At 45.2% G+C, this 24290-nt stretch overlaps 2 protein-coding genes across 8 annotated transcripts in view; one reads left to right on the top strand and one right to left on the bottom strand.

Annotated features, from left to right (window-relative positions):
• Window positions 1–3054: 3054 nt before the first annotated feature.
• On the bottom strand, window positions 3055–23311 carry LOC128788221 (histone H2B 5-like). 2 transcript variants are annotated; one of them, XM_053943142.1, is made up of 2 exons: window positions 22877–23311; window positions 3055–7344 (listed from the first exon to the last, which is right to left on the bottom strand). In XM_053943142.1, the coding sequence occupies exon 2, from the start codon at window positions 7313–7315 to the stop codon at window positions 6935–6937; it is 381 nt and encodes a 126-aa protein (XP_053799117.1). In that variant the 5' UTR covers window positions 7316–7344; window positions 22877–23311; the 3' UTR covers window positions 3055–6934. The 2 variants fall into 2 exon arrangements, with proteins under 2 accessions (XP_053799117.1, XP_053799118.1); XM_053943143.1 differs by lacking the exon at window positions 22877–23311 and adding an exon at window positions 22211–22397.
• GRAMD4 (GRAM domain containing 4) overlaps window positions 22632–24290 on the top strand; it is a 71885-nt gene continuing 70226 nt past the window's right edge. For 2 of the 6 annotated variants that reach the window (XM_053943134.1, XM_053943131.1), the window contains exon 1: window positions 22632–22804. In XM_053943134.1, coding sequence (XP_053799109.1) covers window positions 22776–22804 — 29 coding nt within the window. In that variant the 5' untranslated portion in view covers window positions 22632–22775. Of the gene's footprint in view, window positions 22805–23228; window positions 23312–23470; window positions 23876–24290 lie in introns of those variants that run through there. The other 4 variants (XM_053943135.1, XM_053943133.1, XM_053943130.1 and 1 more) reach the window with 4 other exon arrangements.

The following is a 24290-nucleotide window of genomic DNA, read 5'->3' as shown; positions in this document are numbered from 1 at the left end:
ACTTCCAGGCAGTGCCAGGCAAAGATTGGACACTGGGTGCTTATATCAGCTACACTTGTAGCTCTCCTATCCAGAGTGAGTTTTTCAGAAGCAGGCATGGTATTCACCAGAATGTGTTGAGTCCATGGGGCAGATTAGGTTAGAAACATCTCCTGGTTTATTTGGAAAGTTGTGCTGGACATTTTTCTGAGTCTTGGCAAATAGGGCTGTACTTTGTATAAAGAATGTTCTCCAGACCTGATTAGGAGGAGGTTTAATGGCCCATAAATGGGAGTGGTGCCCAGCAGGTGAGAAAGTTTTCCTGCTCCAAGGCTGGATGCACCCAAAAGATTGATGAGCAGCTGCAGTGTAGCAAACTGAACACAAATCCCTGTAGGAGTGTGACTTTGTCTTCTTATTGGCAGATGAAGTTATTTGAAAGCAGCAGCACCCTCATGAGATGGCTGTATCCAAGCTGTCTGACCAGCACACAAGATATGTGTGTCCAACTTTGCAATTACTTTGAGCATGGGGGATGATGCCCTCATGTCTGCATCACATTTCCTGTGTTGCTCTTGAATTGGTGACATGTGCTGGCTCTGGATGTGCCTTTTGTACCTTTCCTGGTACCAACTACACAGTCCATCCTGCTCCAACCCTGGGAGTTACCAGGATTCACTCCCTGTCCTTCATTTCCTGCCTCCCAAACAGCAGCACGCTGTGTGTGCTGGCATCTTGGTAAGCTCATCAGTGAGTTCCCACCAGCATCTGTCAATCCTGCAGCATTCACTCAGTGTCTCCATTGGTCCCTTCTGGTGCCTCACACCCACCCGTTGCCATTCCTTTCTCATTCCTACCAATCTTCCCATTTCTATTACTATTAGAATATTCTTCTTTTATTTGAAGAAAGTTAAATCTGTAAGAATTTGTTTCTTCTGAATGAATTTCTGTAGATTTTTTTTTTTTTGCCAGGGATGGAATTATCATTATGGACATTAAAAGGCAGGAAATTGTGTATTTTTTTTTTTTAAATCAACTGCTTCAAGGGAGAAAATTTTTTTGATAACAGCTTTCCATTATATGAGAAAGCAGAAGCTCCATTCCTCATTCTCACTACATCTGTGTTTATTAACCCTAATTATTTTAGAAACAAAACATCTCTTACATCTTTCATGTAAGCCAGGGTAACTGAATCCACATAACCATCAAAGCAAGTACAGGAGCCACACAGAAAATTGAGGTTAAAAAGTTTCGTTCATGCTTAGATCTAAGCTCCATAGACCTAAGAAAACTGCCTGAAACTCTTTACAGTTCATGTGTGTATGGACCAGCCCTTTGGTGCATCCAACCCAAAATCTTGTTTCCAGCTATGGCTGTGACAGAATAGGCAAAAAAGACTGTAGGAATAGGACAGACACATACAGTCTCTTCCTTTCTATATTCTCTCAGCCTATAATATTTTTCAGTTTTTAAGTGTTTAGCAAGACATAAAGAATTTTTCTCCCAGTTGTTTGTCCTTGAGCCAATTCTAGCATCTTCAATAGCCATTGGCAAAGGCTTTACAGGTAGACTTCTCATTGCATGAAGGGCTGCTCCTCTTAATTCAAACCTCATCCTCTCATAATTTCTTTTGATGTTCCTGAGTTCTTCAACTTGGTTCTGCCAGCAGCTACATTCATCTGGCACTTGAGTCCAATTAATGGTCTTCGAATAACCAGTCAGTAATTATTAGATAGTAACTGGATAATTTAAAAAAAAAGTTATCTCCCAGCATCCTGGAGAAGCATGACCATAGGGTTATGCTCTACCTTTTATAACCTGGTTTGGGTCTTCGTGATACCTTGGTGTCAGCTCTGTTATGAAAGGGCACTGTGGGTGTGTCTCTGGAAAGGGGTATCAAAATGGAAATCAGTACAAGTAGCAAAATTTATTTCCTTGGAAATAAATACTTCAGATCAGCTAGTTATAAGTTGGGATTTTTTTTTTTCTAAATACTGATTTTCCCAATTATGTTAAGCTTGTATTTCTTTAGAGACACTAGAAACATTTTTAGCTCTGATTGTTGTTATATGCCATATCTGAAGTCTTTGTTTGTCCAGCAGACAGTGTCCAGAATGGCACATGCATTTCCTACTCCAGTGAATGCATTATGGTGCTGATGTCCAGCAGGTAAGTGTTTCACTGGAGTGTATTTACCAATCATTCTTTAAAGGGAAGGTCTTTTTCTTTCTGGGGTTTTCAAATGCTACATCCTATCCCATGGCTGTTGCCTGTAAACTTCTCAGAGTGCAAGAAATGATGTTTCTAGTGTAAGCAATTGTTAAATCAGATCAACAGAAATCCTGAATGTGCATAAAACACTTCTTCAGCCACAGAATCTCACACTGTTCAGTCCAAACTGTTCCTGCCTGGGGGTAAATGATGGGTGCCAGGCAGAGCACACCCCAAACAGGAGTGTGGCAAGGACAGATTTCAGGTTCAGCTTTTCCTGGGACAAGATCATTGGAAGGGCTTGAGAAAAACAGATGCTTATGTTGCACTCATGTTTGGGTTGAGTGACACCCCATAAGGACTTCAGTGGCAGCCTGTGATATCCCTTCAGTGACAGGCTCCTCTGGGTTTTGACTGACTGTCGCCCTGTTCTTTTAAAAGTTTTCTATGCCTTCTGATGTTTACATATTTCTACTGGAGTTCTCACGCACTGTCATGTAAATAATGATTGTTTTGCATTCTTCTTTATGGGAGGAGAGAATTGATGGACTGTTAGTTTGACCAGTGTGGTTGGACAGGTGGCAATTTCATCCTCCAATCCATTGTCACTTTTGGAATTCTATATATTGCGAGGTCAGAAATAAAATTTCGGCCCCTTTTTGTTCTTTAGCATCTTAGAGTGAGTGCGTGAGTTATTCCACGCCGCGGGGTTGACAACTGACCCTCTGCCAGGATCAGCTGTGCTCCATCTCTGCTGGAAGCGGGGTTGCTGTCACCCCAGCTCTGGAGGAAATACGGAGTAAGAGAAATGCAGGGCTTGGGGGAACACTAGTGAAAAGGCAGGAGCAAAGACACCCCGGCAGCTAGGTACCATTGACTTCCAACAGGTTGGAAGTTACATTTTATTTAGACACTTAACAGAAAGCAGGTAATTAGCACTAAGGTCATAACCCAGCAGCAATATAACATGGATCATACTTGATGTAACACTTATTGTCAGAAAAACTCTGCGTACATAAGCCCAAGAGATACCATGCACGGAGTAAGCATGAAAGATTGCTCCTGAGGTGGTGGTCCCAGGAAACTCTCCAAATTATGTCATTAAGTGATTTTTATTATTCAGTTCCCATTCTTCCTTTCCTTGTAAACAATTTGATCTGGATGTAAATTGTCAGGAAATGCTATGTTGGAACAGAGGCTCAGGGCTATGCAGAGGCCATGCCAAACTCTACTCCAGGGGTGGCAGGACTTGGGGCGACCCATATGGCTGCCTCTCACCAGAGTGAAGGGTGCACAGGCCACACAACTCCACTGGGCAGGACTCTTTAGTGTCCCTTTGTGGGGCACACAGTTGTGTCCAGGACAGGCACTCATCCTCCAAACTTGTTTTTGCTCGTTTTCCCCATGCTTGACTAAAAACCTGTCTGTCCTGAGCAGGAGCAAGCCTCCATGTAGGTGGCCTCTCAGTTCCTCTATAGGTTGAACTCTGCCGTGAAAGGCAGATGGACTTTAGACCTTTCTAGGGAAGCAGGGTGGGAAATCAGAAGATCTACAGCAGCTTGTTTTCTCTTTTAAATTGTAGATGAAAACAAATAACTCAGTGCAGTGATATCCTTGGGGTTAATATGAGATTAGTATCAAGGCTGTATTACCTTTTTCATCTTACTTTCCAACTTTCAATCTGTACATTAACTTCCCAAATTCTTTCTGTGTCAGTCCTAGCTTATACCAGCTTTGCCTTCCCTGGATCATCCCTTCCCTTTGCTGGTGCAAATTTCTGTACAACAGTGACAGAACAGAGCAGCCACCAGAACAGGGTTAAAACAAAGCTTGAAAGAAAGGAAAAAAAAAAAAAAAAAGGTTTGTTTTAACATGGATCGGTTCCTCAATGCTTCACATTGTCAGGAGTGAGTGAAAAAAAAAAATACAAATGGACAGTGAAGAGCAAATGAGGCATAAAAAGACCACCTAAACTATAAATGCATGGACATGATCAGTTTCAGTCACTTGGCTTTAGACAATATAAAAATCTTCTTTAAGCCTTCAAGTATTTTTGTAGCTTGAAATCACTGGTTCTCCTCCCTCTGAAACAATCTCCAAAAATGGAGAATGACAACAGCGGCAGAAGAAAATGGGACCAGTACTCTGAGTATGAGTATGGAGTGAGCAGCTCTCATCTGAGTGCCCAGCCTCATTCCTGGCTCCCTGAGCTGCCCAGGAGACCCTGGAGGGCCAATACCTCATTTCATTTTCCTGATTTCTTGCAGCCTGTGGAGACTCAAGTGGGACTCTGCTCTGCTCAAAAGAGTGAGAGTGTAGAGGCTGTGCCAGGTGATCATGGGAGATGTGTGTCCTGGCTCAAACACACTGCTTGGACTGGAGTGGGTTCATTCCACTCTGAATTCCTGCCTTCAAGAGAACTCCCCACAGGGATGAATTCTGACCTGCAGCTCAGAGGGACAGAAGAAGAAAGCTCCAGCAATGCCATCCAGCCCTTCATTCCTAAGAGTCCCCCTGATGCATCATCCAGTGCTTGGATTTCTTGTGGCAGAGGTGTCAAGGATGGTGGCTCTAGGCCCACTGCAGGTACATGTTAATCTTTGGTATCTGATTTGGACTATTTGATTGGAAACAAAAGGAAGTACTAAGCTGTCACCTACAAAGTGTCCTGGCCAAGAGGCCCAGGTTACCAATGCTACTGATACTGAATACAGGTGCTGTTGCTGGGAGCTGCTCCTTGTGTGTGCTGGCACTCAGGGAGCTGGGTTTTGTTCTTTCTGAGAGCTACCAACAGAGATTCCTGCTGGCACTAGGCCATGAAACACAGCTGTGTGGTATCGCTGAGCAGAGCGTGGGAGGAAAGCCCCCTCTCAAGTGTGGGGTGCTCACACCCAAAGCAGGGGTGTGCAAGCAGCCCATAAACAAACTGACCTTCACTCTTGCACAGAGACCACATGAGACCCTAGGCTGCTCAGACTTCTGAGCAGGGCTATGCCTCAGACCAACTGGAAAAATGACTGCAATGCGAATCTTCTGGAGCTGCAGAGTCCTACAGCTCCAAAAGCAACATAAATTTGCCAAAGGTCCCAAACACTCTCAAAGTGTAAAGAAACAGGATAGAAATAAATGCAGGGGAAAGACAGAAATGTACTGCATAGCTGCTAGCTAATTTGGGATATGAATTTACCTTTTAATAAAAAACAAGGTCTTGAAACTTAGGGAGAATCTGCACTTAGTTCTGGACCCTATTTCCTTGCTGCTCCTTTTATTTACAGAGTAAGTTGCAGAAAGCTGTTGTTATTTTAGACATGATTTTTTTTTAATTTGAGTGTTGTTGCCTACCAGAGACTTTGATTTTTTTTTAATGTTGGCTAATTTTGTGTTTTGAGTAGGAAGCTTCAACTTCACACCAGTTCTACACAGGCCCTTCTGTTATCCAGCAGTCTGGGCAAGATAAACCTGTAACCAAGACATTCCTCCCTTAATCTCTATGGCTTTATTGCAATTTCATTATTGCTCTTCTTACTGTGGGCTTTGAAAAGATATGGGGAGTATCTGAAGCAGTTTAAAACTATTTAATCTTTTAAGTATCTGGGATGCAGGCAAGAGTCCCTATATATCCACCCTGCCCCCAGTTTTGCTTTTGCTTTCTAACTGCTGAATGAATTAGGGAGGGCAGGGCCGGGAGAGCTGCCTGCAGTGATCTCTCTGGGGAGTGAGCTTCCTCCCACCCCTCAAAATGCACTAACCACCTGTGCTCCCACACCAGATGCCTTCCCAAATCCTCAGTCCCTGCCCAAAACATCTGTGCTGTTTGTCCTGCACCACCCTATTGCTCACAGGAGAGGGGACCCTCATGGGCACCACCCCATCTTGCCCACACTTACGGTGGAAGGGAACACCCAGGCAGCATCAAGGCAGGAAAAGTCTCTGAAAAGCAGCAGAATTAGCAATGTCTTGCATGCCAAAGCAAGTCCTAAGGCAGGCAAAGCAGCAGCCAGGAAAGATAGAGACCCACTCCCAACATCCCACCTTGTCCATCCCTCCACCTCAGCACAAGGTGGGAGGCAGTGGGCAGCTGCGCCAGCGCCCTCATCCTGCTCCATGGCTCATCCATCAGGAGCAAGGAGGAGGATTAGCGCTGGGTATCAACGTGGGCATCTGCCTGCCTGCCAGGCTTGCTCTTTAAAACAGGCTGTCAAGCACAGATAGCTGTTGAATCAATATGTGCCTGGTAGCTGTTGATGCCACTTCTGCCAGCACAGGGTGGGCTGAGCCACTGTACACCAGGAGGGATTCAGGCTCTGAGAGAGAGGATGCAGCGCTGACTCTTCAGTACCCATATCAGATGACTGTGAGAAAGCAGTCAAACAGGAAGACTTTGGTGATGGTGTCTCTGTGTTGCCGCTGCCAGTCCCCCCTCCCAGTGCCAAACATGAATGTTTGCCAAGCACAGAGGAGACTGGATATACCATGGTTGGTCAGTTCTTTGAATGAGATGTAAAAGCAGGGGCCTCCACTACCAGCTTTGACAAATCCTGTCCACATCTTGAACAGATGATAAAAATCAGCTGACATACAGATCGCTGTCTCCTCTTTGTCTGGGCAGCTTCTCATGCCCATCCCCAGGCTGCAAATTGCTGTGGATAATAGCTGTGACCATTCATCCAGACCATGGCTGCCTACCTGTGCTGGTGTGGAGGGCCCGGTGCTCGATGGTCCCATTTGCAGAGGGGAAGTCTGGCTATTTGGAGCTCGTGTACTTGGTGACAGCCTTGGTGCCCTCTGAGACCGCGTGCTTGGCCAGCTCTCCTGGGAGCAGCAGGCGCACGGCTGTCTGAATCTCCCGGGATGTGATGGTGGAACGCTTGTTGTAATGGGCCAGGCGGGAGGCTTCTCCAGCAATGCGCTCAAAGATGTCATTGACGAAGGAGTTCATGATGCCCATGGCCTTGGAGGAGATGCCAGTGTCAGGATGGACCTGCTTCAGCACCTTGTAGACATAGATGGAGTAGCTCTCTTTCCTGCTTTTGTGACGCTTTTTATCACCCTTCTTCTGGGTCTTTGTCACAGCTTTCTTGGAGCCCTTTTTGGGAGCTGAGGTTGACTTTGCTGGCTCTGGCATCCTGAGAACTCTTTCGCTGTGTCTTGGAGCTGCTTGGAGAGAATATAAAAAAAATCTAATTATTTTTTGACCTTCCACAGAATAATTGTACTGCGAGATGAGAGAGTCTGAGTTGGAGGGAAGCATCAGCTCAGAATCTGAGACAAACACCCCATGGCCTCGCGTGAGCATTTTTGAACTGCCAGCAAGAATTTCTCTGGTTTGTGTATGGCTTTTTGTTGTTTTCTGTTTAAATACCTATAAAACTGGCCTTGTCAACATCTCTGAACACAAGCCTAATTGGCATTTACTCAGGAAATACAGGATGGAGCCTGAACATCTTTCTTAGAACACTGCAGTTCCAAAGAAAACACTAACTGCAGCATGGATTAAATCAAATCTTGCTGGAATGGGCCCAAGACTGTTGCAAGGTATCACTCCTTTACAGGCACCTTCACATGAGACTGGTCAAAATTATTTTATGTAGTTTACAATCTTCAATAAACTCTTTTTATTTGCATGTAGATAGAAGTTTATTTTGAGGGTGCTTGCATTTCTGTGGCTATTGTTTGACACCATGTTTTCCAGTGAAATATAAAAAATAATATAGTTTTAAGCTAGCTGGCTGAGCTACAGGAATATATCAGTATTCACATTTGCTATCAAAAAATACCAGGGAGTAGAAAAGCTTAGAGGAGGTGGCAGGAATCACCTGGCTAAGAAACAGAAATGTGGATAGGAGTCAAAAAGCAAAGTGCTTTCGGGCTACATGTTCATGGAAAAAATGATTTCCTGCTATTTGATGCTTTTTGCTTTTGAGAGAGCAAGCCTTTGCTGAACAGTTTACCCCAAAGATGCCTGATCCTCCCTCTAAGTTTTTCTTCATTAGGTCACAACGTGCAGAGCCATGACCTGCAGCTAATTGCTCTCATCCAGAAGTGCAGTAACAAAAAACCAGAATGTAAACCCATGAAAAAACTGTGTGCCTCCCCTGCACTTCAAATTTACATGTGCTTTACTTCATGGGCCAAGGGGAATAACTGTGTTGCAACCTGGAAAATGGTTTTGTGTTGAGAGAACACTTCAAATGCTCCCTTGAAAGACAAGGCTCCACCAGGTTTTGCTGGAGGATAAGCTTACAGCATCACCCCAGGGCTTGGATTTAACTGCTCTGCATCTCCTTTGAAGATGACCTAGGAATTACAGTCTGCTGGCTAAGAGAGACTAGTAGAGAAAAAAGAGCTTCAGGGCTGATGGCACATGGGAAAATGGATAGAAGTAAACAGAAAAGAGAAAGCTGGGATGTAACATATGGTCTGCACACCCTGAATATCAGAGAAGGACCTAAACAGTGCCTGTGCCAAGGCAATGGCTGCATGCTCAGCCCTGTCTCTCCTCCTTGGGAAAGAGTGAGTGAGATGTCTGATTTCTCCATCTGCAATCAGAACCAGATGCAGCAGCACTGCTGCAAACAAGTCTATATGAAGTTCCCGGCTGCACCCTGTGGGAGGAGACATCTTTGATCCTGAGGCTGGATTTATGTGCCCACTCACACCTCAGTGGGTACCAGCTCCTGCTTGCAAATCACCTCCATGGCTCCAAATCAGCCTGTGTGACGCTGCCTCGTGCCTGCAGTGAACACCAGGGCCCCTGCTGGCTGCTGTGCCTGACGAGGCACCAGCGCTGGGCTCTGGCACCCACATGGTCTGGCAGCCACTGGGCAAGGACCAACACTGGGCACTTCAAGTAGGGCTATGCCCAGCTAGAAGGGCAGGCTGGCATTGCTTGGGATGCTGTGGAGTGGGGAAGAGAGGTCTCCACCACAGCCCTCCAAAACACCCTCCTGTCTAGAAACCTAAGCCAGCACTAGTGTCCTTAGAGCTGTGTTTCTGCTCCAGAAAAGCAGTTTCTTCTCCAAAGACATGATTTTCACGTGCTAAGTTTTTGACTCTGCCACCTTATGTCCTTTCTTAATTTTTTCTGGCATTCTTCCCAGTGGCAGCATTTGGAAGGGCAAGTGCTGGACTGCCCCAAAAGTTCTAGACACCTTTCAAAACTGACACCTGTGCCCTTAAAACCAACATTTTCTTCCTCTGGTGAAATCACAAGTTTTCTTCATTTTTTTTCTCTATTTGGGAAGAAGTATTGGGAAAAGAAATTTCCTACTGCTCTGTTTGTAGACTTGAAAATATGCCTTTTCAATGGAAAATGATTTTTCTACAAGAAGAAATAACTGCACTTGCTCATTTTTCTTTTGAGCTCATTTCCTCACTGAAAAACACAACTGAAAAATGCAAATGAGTATTTCTTAAGCATTTTGAAAAGTACATCCTTCTAAAATACATATTAATTCTTAAGTGCACTTCTACTGCAGCTTTAAAAAATGAATGGAGAGCCCAACAGGCACCAGAGTGATTTCCTAGGGCTCCAGAACAGGTCACATCTACAGGACATCTCCGTCCATTAGATCAGCTAATACCCTTGGGTAGCACAGCCCGGATCTCACTCCCCTCCCATGTACGGCTGCAATGGGGGAAGCAATGATGCTGAAATTCAGAGATCAGCACAAAAGCTTGTGCTTCTCTCCACCCATTTCTTCACAGCTGACTGTTTAACAGGTAAATAACACTTCCTTTGAAAACAGGTTGTGTTCTTTGTGGTTTATTTGGGCAGTGCCTAGCACACAGAGTCTGAGTGCATTTGCCAGGTGCTAAATAAATAATGTTAATAATGGTCAACCGTATCACAAATCCTTCTGTCAACAGTACAATGCAACCCACAGCAGGTGCTGCTCTGGTATAAAGACAGAACTAGTGGGATTATTCCCAAAGTGTCCTTGTGGAGAGTTTGTTGAGGAAAACAAAAAAGTGACCTTTAAAAGAATGGTTTCTTTTTATAAAAATAGTTGCATATCTTTGTTTCCTTAAGAAAAAAGAAAAAAAAAAAAAAGAGAGTTGGAGAGAGAAGTTAGTAATTATTGGTTTTTATTTTGGAAGTGTTGCCAGCATGACTGACTTCTCTACTGTGAGGTAGACAGAGCATTGTACCGGTTGCTCAGAGAGGTTGTAGGATCTCCATCCTTGGAGATACTCAAAATCTAACTGGACACAGCCCTGAGAAACCCACAGTGGCTGACCCTGCTCTGAGCATGGACTGGACTAGATGTCTGCCAGAGGCACCTCCAACCTCACCCATTCTGTGACTTTTGGAGACTGAAACTGGGTAGAAAACACTTTATGAGCTGTGTTCCCTTGACTCACATCTCCCATGGGATACTGCAGCCCGAGATTCCAACATGGACCCCTAAGAAGAGATGGTGCTCATCTCCAGATCCAGGCCACTGAGGTCCCTGGGATGCAGGGTATGGACATGCAAGAGAAGGCACTTTCAAGCAGCACATTTGGAAAGTTTCAGGTTTTTGAGAAAAATCTCTGGGACATTTTTTTCTTTATGGCTTTGTATGCTCTGAGTTAAATCAGTTATCAGTGCTGGCAGTTTTCTCCTTCCTCAGAAAACCAACAACAAAACCAACCACAGTAATTTTTCCAGCCAGTTCCAAGCAGCAGCCTGACTGCTGCCAGAAAGCAGAGCGGTGCAGAGTGACAGATACATCTTCCTTTGTGTTGACACTCCTTTCTTCAGCATCATTAAAAGGAAAGTGAACGGAAAAACATATTCAAAGATACAAATCACCACAGTCTCTCAGATCTGAAATGGGAGAGGAGCCCTGCTGAGAAATCCCACGTGGAACCTGATGCTGTCTCTTATCCCCAGGCTTGATATATCAATGGAGAGAGACAAGCAGGGAAGCTCTTGCAAGATTTTTGTTCATTTTTGGCCTTGCTGCTGAGTCTGTAGTACCAGTGGCAAGATGCTGCCAGCAGTGTGCATGGGTAACCATGGGTGGACTATGAGCTGGCCTTCTGGACTTCTCCTCATGCAGGGCTGGAAACAGCACTTGGATTTTTTTTAACTTTTTTTTTTCCTTTTGAAAGCTGTCCTTGCTGCGATGAGCTCTGGGACATCCACTGTATATCCCCATGCCCTTTCTGTAATTTCCTAGTCAACTATAAAAGTTACATTTCTAGAATCAGCATTTTGTTCTTAGGAGGTTTTGGTGACCAGTTAAACATTTGTAGGAAAAACTCAAGCTCTCATCTTTTGGACATCTGAAATTCTGATATTTGTTAATCTTCTGATCTACTTTAATCCTTGCTAGAGCAAAGGAGAGCCAACGGGCACCTGCTGATAATTCTGCCCCTAAAATAGGAATGTCCTGTTTGTTCTGTCCAATTATTGCCCCTTTCCTCATTTTCTCCTACTATATAAGAGAAAGAATACTTGGCTTTATTCCTGCATGCCAAGAAATACTAAATGAAATTTGCTGCTGCTTTCTGTGTAATTTTCTTTGAAACACAAAGGGTAAAAAATTAGGGAATGTTTCCACCAAAAGGAAAAGGCTTTCTAATGGATTCACCTGCTCTGAAATGCTTGTAAGACCTGGTAAAGATGGTTTACAAATTACAATGTGTCAAGAAATGACTGTTACTGGAAAAGAGAATTTCTGCAAACTGCAAATCCTCTTCCTTTTATTATGTATGGCCATCTACTATTATACAAGAACTTGTTCATCTGTCAGGTGTCATAATATAGACATAGTTGAGAAAACAAACAATATTAGTGATTATTTGGTAGCAAGCTCTGCCTCAGGTATAAAGCAGATCAGAAGCATGATGAGTCATTGTGAGACATTGGTGATGTTGCCTCGGCAAAAACTGATAACTGTATTTTGGTCTGAAAAGAATTTTTCTCTTAGTATATTGTCTAGCATGTGATGATGAGGTAATACTTGCTTTGAAGTAAGGAGGAGGAGAATTTCCTAGAAGGTGGTAAACTAATCTGAAATGCCTGCTTTCTTCCAGCAGTGCAGGGGTGCAGAAAACAGTTTTGAGATTCTAGGTTTCCTCCCAAGTAATCCAGTAGCAGTACTAAAACCCCATCCTCAGTTCCACATGCTCTGCTGCACTTTATATCTCTGTTCCTGTAAAGTTTTCATTTAAATGGCTACCTTTCAAAGCTGGATATACACATGTCATTTTCTAGTGAACAGAATATGGTGACTATAGGTTAAAATTGAAGATGACCTCTAGTCACTGACAAAGAAAGAAATGCTACAAACTCAGTCCCTGACACAGACCCATGATGCTCACATAGGCCTTCAGATTTCATTAGAACAAATAAAAGCAGAACAGAGCACTGGGTCTGAGCTCATTGACTGATACCCATCTTGCTTGTGTTAACCCATTGCTTGGGCGTTCTATACAGAATACTACAGGAATCTTTTCTGTTCTTTTCTGTAATTTCAATTTATGATTTTTAGAAATCATATTTTTAATCACCACTAACAGCTGTAATTTCTTGTGCTACTTCTGCCCAATTTGCAAGTACTTCTCAGGGCTGCAGGGCTATCAATCAGAGATTTTGTATTATTGCCTACAAAGTAAGGAGCAGGACTCTACATCAGAGTCCTCTGCATAGAAGATACATTGAAATTTTAAGGAAAATAAAATCTTACCCATGAGTCAAGTAGAACAATAGAGAGACAACGCTGCAAGAAGAATGACTGTCAGGAGACTAAATACTGCAGTCCTTATGCTGATTAAAAGAGTGTCTGAAGTCAATGGGGATTTAACAAAGGTCTGAAAGCACATGTGTTGGAGTCCAGAACATCCTTTTGGCTGCTCTGGATGTCTTGAGACCCTGGCAGGGGGCTCAGGGATCTTGGCAACAAGTCAAAAACACCCATGGCTTCGATTTTAGCCCATGGGAGAGGCTGTCAACCTTATATGAGGAATTACAAGCCAAAAGGAAGTGTAATATGGGAATTGGCACAGGGTGAAAAAGTAGAATTTTGGGGTTTTTTAGAATGCCATTCAGGGATACAATATGGAGGAATCTGGGCGTGCCCTAGCCTTTTCTTCCTTGTTCTTGTCCTCCATGTCTCGGTGTGATAGTGACACTTTTCTATTGGTCTAGGATAGGGACACACTGTCCAACATAGATTTTAGGTATTGGTATGGGAACTGTAAACATGGTACATGTAATTTTGGGTATATAATGTGGGAGACACCTGGGGCTCGGAGCAGACTGTCATGGCTTCTGTACTAGCCAGACCTTGGCAGGTCAGAGAGAAAATCTTTTAGGTAAGAAGAAATAAACAACCTTGAAAACTCAGCTTCACGCCTTCCAGACCTTTTCTTTGGTTGCCGGGCTAGGGAGAAAGGACTTTCACACTGTTGGGGTCTTGCCAACCCAACCCTGACACACATGTACAATGTTTAGAGATGTTTAGCACTAACAGCTGACATTGATTTCCACTGGAATCCAAAAGGCTCATTACTTCACAAACATATGACTTCATATTTTATCAAGGTTTTGTTACTGTTAATAAACAAATACTTAAAAAAGCTTTATTATCTGCTCTTTGTAAGAGTACTCATTGTATACTTGCTTTGGGATAGCTCTGATCTACATGCTTGAGCAAGTATCCAATAAATACAAAAAGGAGAATGACGTTTTCTATGGATCCATACCTGTTAAATGTATGAGGGGTACACCCAGTACCTATTGTAATCTGCTACAATTACGCTCCAGTCAGCTTTCCCACAGAGTGTCAGGGTTTCAGAGAAACCTGTAGGAGTTAGATTTGATGATCCTTGTGGGTCCCTTCCAACTTGGACCATTCTGTGATTCTGTATTATCACAACCATCCTCAGGAAGCCCAACACAGTCCAACAGAGAACACAAGCAGGCTCACTTCCTTCCTGGTATATTATCAATAACTCAAAACCTCACACATAAAATGCACCATGAGCTTCCTCTCCAAGTTTTAGAATCACCAGGATTTTCTGCTTCTGCCATGAATCCTTTCCTCAAGCAACAGCCTTCTTTTCCCTTCATATCCCACTTCAACTCAACTGGACCCACTGGTAGCCAACCTGTCAGCAGCAACCCCGTGTCCAATTGCAGGGTTTAGCTCCCATCCTTAGACTAACTCAGCAAAATTGCTCTGGAGGTAGGGAGAGGTTAGAGCCTGCCAACCATGTAAGGGCAGCTGATGTCCAACTGACCTGGGACAATCCTGCTGGGCAGAAGGAGCAAGACGTCACAGCAGCTCCACTGCTCAGAAGCATCACAAGCTCTACATATCTTTTTGGTGGTTTGCAATGTACAGACTAGTGGACATAGGTGTGAACCTATCTCCAAAATCATAGATGACTGTGGTCTGTAATATCAATGGAAGAAAGGTGCTTTACTTATTCCATGATATCCTATGCTATTGAAAATAAAAACTGCATATTTGAAACAAATTGCTCTGTGCTGTATCAAAAATGAAAATCACTTGCTTTTTATCCACATAATTTCAATTTCTCTGGAAAAGGAGAAGAGCAAAAACTCACTAAGGCTGCTATATCTAAATAACTCCTTCTACGGTGGAACTGTGGTCTCTAAACTAGTAATAACAATAAGCCTGAAGAACTGCTATCACATTTAAGCAAACTATTTTTATGCATTTTATGGAGTAATGGAGAATTATCAAAATTCTAGACTATTTTCATAAGTGCTGAAAAAGGCATCCATTAAAAATGTGCTAATTCAGCCATTCAGCCAAAAATAGGAAAGAAGCTATAGCCCAACACCTGCAGGCCGTAGGGAGAGTGGGTGGAAGAGGGAGAAGAAGCTTCACCATGAAATGAGAGCTGCTCTGAGTTAAGGTAGGAGTTATGTGGGAAGCAATGCAGACATATACAGCACCTCTTCCTCCTACACACCCCACACCCAGGCTTTAGCAGGTTCCTGTAACCCTTTTCCAGTGCCACAGATAATTGGTGTAGCAAAAAGAAACAAAAGCTGAGATTGTACCCCAAAATGTGTACTTTGGCCAAACCACACTGACCGAAAAGAATAATTTGTACATAAACCCATGCTGAAGTGGAAAGCTATGTGCCCATATTAGGCTGAAGACCAGACCAAGGTCATTAAGGTTTTATGAGTGATGTCATAGGTACATCACAATGTAGTGATGTACCTATACAGTTACCACATAGTCGCAATGCCATGGATAAAATAAACCCAGCAAAACCTTTTAACAACCTTCAAGGTACCTATATGGGTCTAAGGCATGTATGCTCAACAGACCTGGACATTACCACGACCAACTCTCCCCCTACATGGGGGAGAAAGTGTCAGGCAAGGGTATGATGTGCACAGCTGTAATCAATCATGACTGACATTCCTTCTAAATGAGTCTCTAACTTCAATCATCACTTCCCAGTTACATTACTCACATTTCAGCAAGTCCTGAAAATGGTTTCAGAAAAAATATCAGAAAGCATGCAATCAAAAATGTCAGGGATATGTGAAAGCTGCTTTATAATGGTGGTAAAGCCTGGGAACACAGACTGTAAACACAAGAGTGGGGTACCAGACAGGTATATCCAAAAGGACTGCATGCCATACCACAAGCTAAAGGACAGCAAGTGACACAACATCTGATTTCATTGCTACAGGATACTGAAAAAACTGTAATGTGTGTATTAATAATTAATTTGGCATGGTAAAAGCAATTTTACTGTAAAACAGAGATATGTAACTATTACTGGAGCCTGCAGGGAAATAAAGATAAATGTCCTTCCCCAGATCTCGCATCATTCAATAACCGGATTGGGAACACGATCCAAGATTACTGACACTTTTTTCTGCTGCTGCCACCAGATCACATTACCACAGGCAGAGAGTCCTCTGAGCATTAGAGGTCATCTTCTGTAGGAAACAGGAAAATGGAGAGTCTGTTAGATGGAAGGAGAGGAGAGAAGCAGGGCTGGGACAGCCAACTCTGGCAAAGCACCCCTGAAGAGGCAAGCTGGCTTTTCTCCAGAAACAGATAGGGACAAGCACTAAAGCCAGAAGAGCTGTTGAAGGTAAAAGTAAACTCTGAAACAAGAACTGACAATAAACTGTTTTAAAATGCTCATGAATAAATTCACACTATAGATGAAAGGGAACCTTACATCCTTACTTGGAAGTGGGAGGATAAAGGCAAGGGAGGGGGGGAGAAAGACAAAGAAATCCATTCCTTCCATATTTCAAAGACAAAACTTGTTATTATAAAAATTCTAGGAAATGGTTCCAGCATAGCAAGTAACTGCTCTACATTAACCAGGCAACATTTTTCTATGGTGCTGTGCTACTGAAGAATTGTTATCAAAATACACAGATGTCCTTCACTTTGTACTTCTCTTTCCTTTATTCTTTTATTTATTGTTCCTTCCTTCTTTTTCTCACATCCATTACAAGTGCCAGGAGGTTCAAAGCCCCAGCAGGTCTGCTGCCACTTGGTCCTGTCTCACATGTGGTATTCGTACAGAGACTAACAAAGTACTTTAAACAGCCACAGGGTTGAAAAACTGGCAGCCCTCCAGAAACTTTAATAGAAATGGCTGTCAAGTTAGCCCATGCCCAAATTCCACACTGCACAAATTGCTTGTGAATAGTGTTTTAATTTACCTCTAATTTGTGATAGCATGATTATTGCATGAATTTAGTGTGCTAGTCACTATGCTGATGCAAGCTAAAAAACACCATCTCCCTTCCAGAGAAATCAAGGTATAACTGGGGGTACACCAATATTTACATCAGGCAAGATATAAATAAGCAATATGCTGAAGACTTGGTTGCAAACACTAGACCAGCAGTGAAGAAAATGGGGGTTGCTGGACAAAATGACAGTGGTCCTGGATGGTCAGTAGTAATTAGAACAATTAAATGTAAAGCTCACTTTTCAAAACTCAGAAAGGCAAAAGGTTTAAAATGCCAGTGGAGTGCCATATTAGCTGTACAAGAGTATTATTTTTAACCATCCTTGGCTCCATCCTCCCACATTCACTTTCCTCCTGAGCTTTCCATGCCCTTAGTTTCTCCACTGCTTTAGTCCAACAGTCTCCCAAGCTGTTTCTTCCTCAGATGAAGTGCTCACCCTTTGCTCTTCTCCCTTCCTGCTGGTGCCTCTCCCAGCACACTCCCTCCACAGAACTCATTAATGCCTCTGCTTCTGGAAGCGTATCTTTGCAGGTGACTGCTAAGTCCCTTTCTTGAGTTGTGTCCCAGTTATCAGGCAGCTGCAGTTGATAAGGAGGATGAATGGAGCTGGGCTGAGGACCCACAGTGCAGAAGATGAGATAAGGGTTAATTCTGGCATGCAAGAAAGAGGAGTGTGGTACTGGAAGGTCCAGAGAGCTGCAGCCTCCGTATCTTCAGGGCAGAGCTGCTGCACCTGCAGTGCATTTTAAGACAAACACATCAGGAATGAAAACAGCCTATATTTATATTAGGTATGGTCAGACAGCTCCTTCCTGACAGGATGTTCTCTGTCTCCCATCTTGTAGAACCACACTTGTCACTCAGTCAATTTCCAGGTCCCCCAGAGGACCCAAAGAAGACTTCTGCCTTTCTGTCAATGAGAAAGCAGCTTCCCTTCCCTATGCTTCCTTCTTTGATATTTACCAGTGGTTCACTTCAGTCCTTTCAATTTTCCCTTTCCTTCCTGTTCCTTGATTCTACCTGCCTTTGTGATAGAGAAATGAGGAGACTCTTAATAAATGCTTTCCCTGGCCTCTCTTCACACTAGGTTTTATCTTTAAGTGCTGAGCTCTGGAATACCTTCCTTTCTGCCCTTTCCCTACATCGTTTCAATAATTTCTTCAGAAAAAAATGTCACATGCTTCTTGCCCCAGCTTTCTAGCACAACTCATGTCCTCTTTGTAACTCCCAACAACCTGGGGTGGTTCTATTCTCCTACCCTTTCTTCCATTGCCTCCTGTACACACTACCTATTGCATTGCCACCTCTGTGTTTTGTTTTCATTTCTACCTTGAAGTCTTCTCTCATGCAGTATTTTCTGCTTAACAAATATCAGTCTACTTCATATGATCTCTCTCCACAAGAGAAAGAGTCACAGAGGTTACAAAAATAGGTTATAAGGAGAGATCTGATGTGCCCAAAAGCATGCCTGTCTTTCCTGACTGTGTCTAATATAGGCACTGCCTCTGACAAAGTTTGCTCACTCACATCCTTGATCATTGTGGCTAAAAGCCCCCAGTTTCCCCCTCAGCACACACCACCTGCAGTGATTACCTGGAGGATGGTCCTTTACCTTCAGCTGATGGATTTCAACTCTTTAGGTGACACATCTCGTGTCAGAGATATGTCCTCTGCAAAAGGAAACTCTCTCTTCCATGGTCCTCAGGTAAAGGTTATCTTTTAAAAAATAACACAGAAAACCTTGCTACATTGGACCACCTATGTACTTTCACCAAATTCAGGAAAAAACCCTCACCCTATTTATAAGAACTTTTAAGGCTGGTTTGAAAGGTAAAGAATTCCTACTCCAAGAGGGTCGATGAAATAATATGACAAGGGTGGTGATTAAGTCTCACCACAAAGGAAAATGTTGAGTTGATGTAGGTGGCATATAAAGCCCCCACTCTCTTTATGAGTCAGGTAAGCTGCCAGAAAGCGGAGGTGGAATACGTGGGATGGAGCTGTTTTCATTCCAGCCAGTTTGTAGTAAGCTCTTTGAACATCAACAAAAAAAAGGTAGTTTAAATAATAAATTATATTTTTAAAAACTGAGACTCTTATCTAAATAGCAAAATCTAACAATTGCCCTTGATTCCCAATGATGGTGTTTGTAGTCAGTGATAGTCAAGGGAAAAAATTATTAAGCAACTCTTCCCCCCACCCTCTGAGGTTAATGTAGCATTTTTGGATTATGCATCTATTCCTCCATCTCCCACCCAATGCATATGATGCTGCAGTCACAGTTCTCTCCTCTCCCTCTGGCTCCAGAAAAAAGGGAAGCTGACAAGCTGAAATCCCAGTCTCACCCCACACAGAACCCTTTTCAGAGGAAGAGCTTAGCTCTGCTGAGGAGAAAGCATTTCTCTTCCAATAGCTGCACAAAAGTGGCTTAACAAATGCATAAAACAAAACAATTGGGGGGGGAAAGAAAAATGCTTTGTGAGGTCTTATTTTGGGTCAGTCCAACATATTCAAAGACATGGCAGTGTCCCTCACTTAAATTTTAAGTCTTTTTATTTATTAAAAAAAAAACAAAACTGAAATTGAGAAATGTAAAAAGAATGTCATTAGGTCCTTGAGTTCAAGGGGCTTGAAGTCCTCCTCTGGAACTGTCAGTGGGAACACAACATCTGCTCTGTTCACAGTGCAGCCTGAGCAAGATGCTTTCTTAAGTACATATCTGAATTTAGGAACATTGCCCACATACTTAATTCTTCAGTCTACCCAATACATATGTTTGAGGATGGGCAGGAGCAGTGTACTTCAGGTGCTAAGAAAGGGATGAAATAGGATCAGATTATCAGCATGAGTAATTTCTTGTTTTCAGCTAGAGAGTGAAATATGTGGAGTGGAAATATATGTAAACATATATATATATGTGTGTGTGTGTGTGTGTGTGTATATACAAGTAAAATACATGTAAATGTAAGGGAGTAAAATATATGTAAATGTAAGGGAGGAAAAGGACAGTGACCAAAGGAACAGCTTGGAGAAGAAATGTCAAGAGGAAGTCAGAGTTAGGCAGTGGACAGAAGTGAGATGACAGAAAGGAGAGAAAAGGAGAGGGTTTAAACAGAATGACACAGAAGGGAAAAAAAGAGATGTAAGAAGAAGATATATGAAAGGGAACAAAAATGAGACAAAATACATGAGCAGACAAAAAACAGAGAGAGGAGGAAGGTAAAGTAATGAGCACAATGTTTGGTAAGGCAGAAATACTTAAGTATAAATAAGACACAGAAAAGAGAAATTCATAAGATGGGTCACAAGAAGAAAAAAAGACCTTGCGCAGCAGAGATGGGAAATGAGCAGCAGGAAAAAAAAAATCACCTGCTAGCACAGCACTTCTCAGAGTCACGGGTGAGAGGTGCTGCTGTCCCAACAAGGGACAGAGGCAAACCCTAGGAAGTGACAGGCTAAACCCAAGGAGAACAAAGGATGACGCTGGGAGAAGATAATGATATCCTTGTACTAGGTTGCTGCCTTTTGTCTGAAACAGAAATCACAAAGGTCATTGAAATTGCTGCTTAAATCTTACATCTGATACTTGAAAAAAAACCCTCTTTTCCAATACAATCATTCTTCCTTCTCTCTCAATGCTGGATTAAATTAATTACTGTACACACTACAGTTGTACCTCCCTGCTGGGAAAGTAAACCCCAGACACCATTCTGCTCAAAGTAGACCTTTGTCTCTGGCTCCCTTTGCCTATAGAGGCTTCTGTAGAAATCTTCCAGTAGACAAAGGTAAATTTCCTGCAGCTCCAAAATCATGATTATGGATTTGGCTATCATTACTAAAATGAGGAAAGAAAGAGGAAGGAAACAGGGATAAGCACTCAGGAAAAAAAGCTTTGTAACATAATTATTAGAATTAGGAAATTTGCCCAGTAGAGAGGGAAAGAAATTGCTGCCTGTAAATAAACTGTCATTCCTTTGAACATCAAATAATAGGAACAAGAGGGAGTGTGTGGGAAGTACATTCATACTATCAAATTCTTTCTGATATTAACCTGTTCAATGTAATGAAAACATAATCAGGAAAATAACATATTGTAACACAAATACTATGGAGGCTATAGAGAAAAAACGCCAGGAAGATCAGTGCTCCCAGGGTAGCTCCAGTCTGAGAAACCAGAGCTTTATTAGTAGTAACAGGAGCAACATATGGAGATGAATGAAACCATGTTTGTAAATGTGATATGCAATTGCACACTCTCTCATTTGGCTTTCCTTTTTCACGATCTGATTCAGCCTCCACACTCCCCCATCTTTTGATTCATAAATTCTTGATATCAAAAAATGAAAGAGTTACAAAGCCAGCATGTAAAGGGCATGAGATGACGTGAAATACAAGGATGCTGGTAAGCACAGAACGTGCCATCAATCACCACCCTGCAAAGGGACAAATCTGCTGGAGATAAGCAGTGGAGACAGGGCCACCCTCTCCAGGGACTCGCTGGAGGACACCGTGCAGCAAACCACAGCTCATGTCCATTGCGCTAGAGGCGCATGCTGAGGTAGACAAATCTATTACAAAATTGTGTAATATTGCTTATGTTGCACAGCAGCCACTCGGTTAGGCAGCCCCTGCATCACCAAACCCGTGAGACTGGAGGTGAGAGGAATGAGAAATAAAAGGGTTTCCTATGGCATATACTCCCTGTTTTTTTAAGCTATGGAAAAAAAGATCAGGGTTAACCACAAGCAACACAAAACACAACAAACAGTGCATGAGCGATGGTACACAGCCCTATACACTTACTAAATAATTAACAACCTCACAGAGTATTGACACAGTGGGGGTCTGTACACGGGACGATCCCTTCCTTCCCTGAGGGCCCGGGCTCCTCAGCATGTGCGCGGTCAGGCTGCACATGGCCAGCCCAGCCCGTGGGCACCGCTGGCCCGCTGCACGCAGTGCCCGGCTGCGGCGCCCAGCCCTGCCACGGCCGTGCCCCGGCCCAGGCTTCGCCTTCAGCCCCCGGTTAGCCGGAGCGCACTGAGCTCCGGCGATACGATTCCTACGATCGCAGCAAAGCGCTGCCAAGGCTGACACCCTTTCGGTGCATTCGCCAAGCCCGGAGAACGACGAAGCCCCAGCTCTGCGGGACTCAGGGTCGAGCACAAGGCAGGGCAGGGCTGGCCGCGCACCGCATCGCGGTACAGCGGTGCGGCAGCTCGCATGGTCGGGCAGCGCAGCCCCGCCGCGGACACTGCGGCGTGCGGTGCCCACCGCTGCCGCACCGCGGGCAGCCGGCGCAGGGGAGGGTCTTGCCTGCTGGGCGTCTGGACTCCTCCGCAGGCGAGCTCCAGGCGCCGGCGTGGCGCGGGGCAGGTACGCGCGGTGGGGCTGGGGGGCTGCTCGCTGCCGCTCCGCGCAGATCCGGCGGCCGCCGCGCTGGGTGGGCCGCGGGACCGGGACCCGCCTCCGATCCCGACCAGGCTGAGACCGGCGGGGCGCCTCGCTGCGCGCCGCCGCCGCTGCGGGCCGGGTCGTGCCGTGCCGCACCGCCCATAGCCCGCCCGCCGGCTCCGCCCGCCCCCGCCTCTGCGGGCTCCCGCCGCGGGGCCGCCGGGGGCGGGGCGGGCGCGCAGCGCGGCCCCGGCGAGCGGCTCGGGCGCTGCGGCGGCGGCGGCTGCGCGGGGCGCTCGGCACGGCCGCGGCGGCGGACGGGCACCTGCTGCCGCCTCGCCCGCAGCACCGCCGCGCTTTGTCCGGGCTGAGCGGGCGCGCCCGGCCCCGGCGGCGCCCGGCCCGGCCCGGCTCGGCTCAGCACAGCAGCCGGCGGCTCTCGGGGCGTCGCCTGGCTCCAGCGGCCTGGGCACGGCGGGGAGCGTGAATGAGAGTTTGCTCCGATTTCCGAGCAGGGTGAGTGCCTCGCTGGCCGTATTGGAGGAATAATAATAATAGTAATAATAATATTTTTGGGGGTGTCCACACCTTTACGTACTAGCCCGGTGCCACGTCCCTGGGGCAGGGTTGCCTGCGAGGCGCGGTGTCTCTCGCCACCCTCGGACGGGGACCCTCGGAAGGGGATTGCTGTCCTTTGGTCCCTCCGTTCCCTTTTGTTTGGCTCTCCCGGGGCTGGGGGGAAGGGGCGGACCGGGAGCTTGCGGGGGAGCCAACGGAGGTGTCGGCCGGTGGCCCGGCTGTCCGGGCGGTTGCGGCAGAGGGGACGCTGTCCCCGTGCGCGCAGGGGGTGTCCGGCTGCTCCCCCCTTGCTTCCCGGGCGGAGCAGTGGCCTTCTTCTCCTCTCCGCGCCCCTCCGGCACGGAGGAGCCGCCCTGGGCTGCGGGGACAGGCGGTGGCATCGCCGCCACCAGCCAGAAGGCACCGGCTGTAGTAAACAGAGCGCGGGGGGCGGCGGTGAACCCGGTAAAGGTCACATCCTTGTGTGCACACGTAGCCCGACCTATCTGGGCTCCCCAGCTGTTGTCTTGGGGCCGGTGTGGTGGCTGCCGGTGCCTGTCGCTGCCAAGCCGCGCTCCCGGCCGTTGGCTCTGCTCGGCGGTGTTCCCCGGCTGCGTGCAGGGATCTCCCTTGGCGAGGGAGCAGCAGCGCGAGCTGCGTCACACCCTCCTTTACCTCCTCCCGCCCCCGGCCGGGGTGGCAGCTGGGTGGCATCCGATTTAGCAATAAGAGCTGGGAATGCAGGTTCTGCTATGAGGTTTGATTCCTGAGCGGTAGCTGTGCCTAGCCGAGTTCAGGGCTAGCCACACATTCATGTTAAATAGCAGCCAGCAATGTACTGATTCCTCAGAGCTTGCAGTGTCTGGATGCATCTTGGTGTGGAGCAATGAGGCACGGGATTGTTGGAACAGTAGAAACAGAGAAATGCTGCTGGAGAGCTTACTCGCAAGGAGACAGAGAGGATGGCATGGTAAACGGCTGTTTTGCAATTGAGGCCATCAGCCTGGACTCCTGCAGACAGGTCAATAGGTATGCATAGATTTTGTGGCCTTCTGCATCCTCCTGTGGGTCATCGCTGGGCTTGTGTGCACAAAGGGGGCAAATGGGAAATGACAGCTTTTTGTCATGTTTTTCTGTCTTGCCTTGTTGCTGTAGCTCAAGAGTTTTAGATTAGTAGATGTGGTACTGTTAAGCTTCTGTGATTGTGGAATGAATGATGGACAAGTTCTCGGTATCACATTTCCAGTGGTGGTTAAGACGTGGGCGGGGAGAGGAAATATTTCATAAAGTAGGGCTCTCAGGTCCCTGTGCTTTGCATTATCTGGCAGTATCCTGCCTTTGCTTTTAACATGCGATAAATAGTTTCATTCCACAGAATTAGAAGTGTGAGCTTAACTACTTTTTTTTAATGCCATGTTTAGTTATCAAATACCACATCTAGTTG

Source organism: Vidua chalybeata, chromosome 5 (assembly GCF_026979565.1).
Source record: "Vidua chalybeata isolate OUT-0048 chromosome 5, bVidCha1 merged haplotype, whole genome shotgun sequence".
Taxonomy (NCBI): Eukaryota; Metazoa; Chordata; class Aves; order Passeriformes; family Viduidae; genus Vidua; species Vidua chalybeata.
The sequence above is the reverse complement of the archived record's forward strand: the minus strand, read 5'-3'. Positions and strand labels throughout refer to the sequence as shown.

What these genes read in the sequence shown, in the direction of transcription:
- LOC128788221 (XM_053943142.1), bottom strand. Translation starts at nt 7,315, where the DNA reads ATGCCAGAGCCAGCAAAGTCAACCTCAGCTCCCAAAAAGGGCTCCAAG.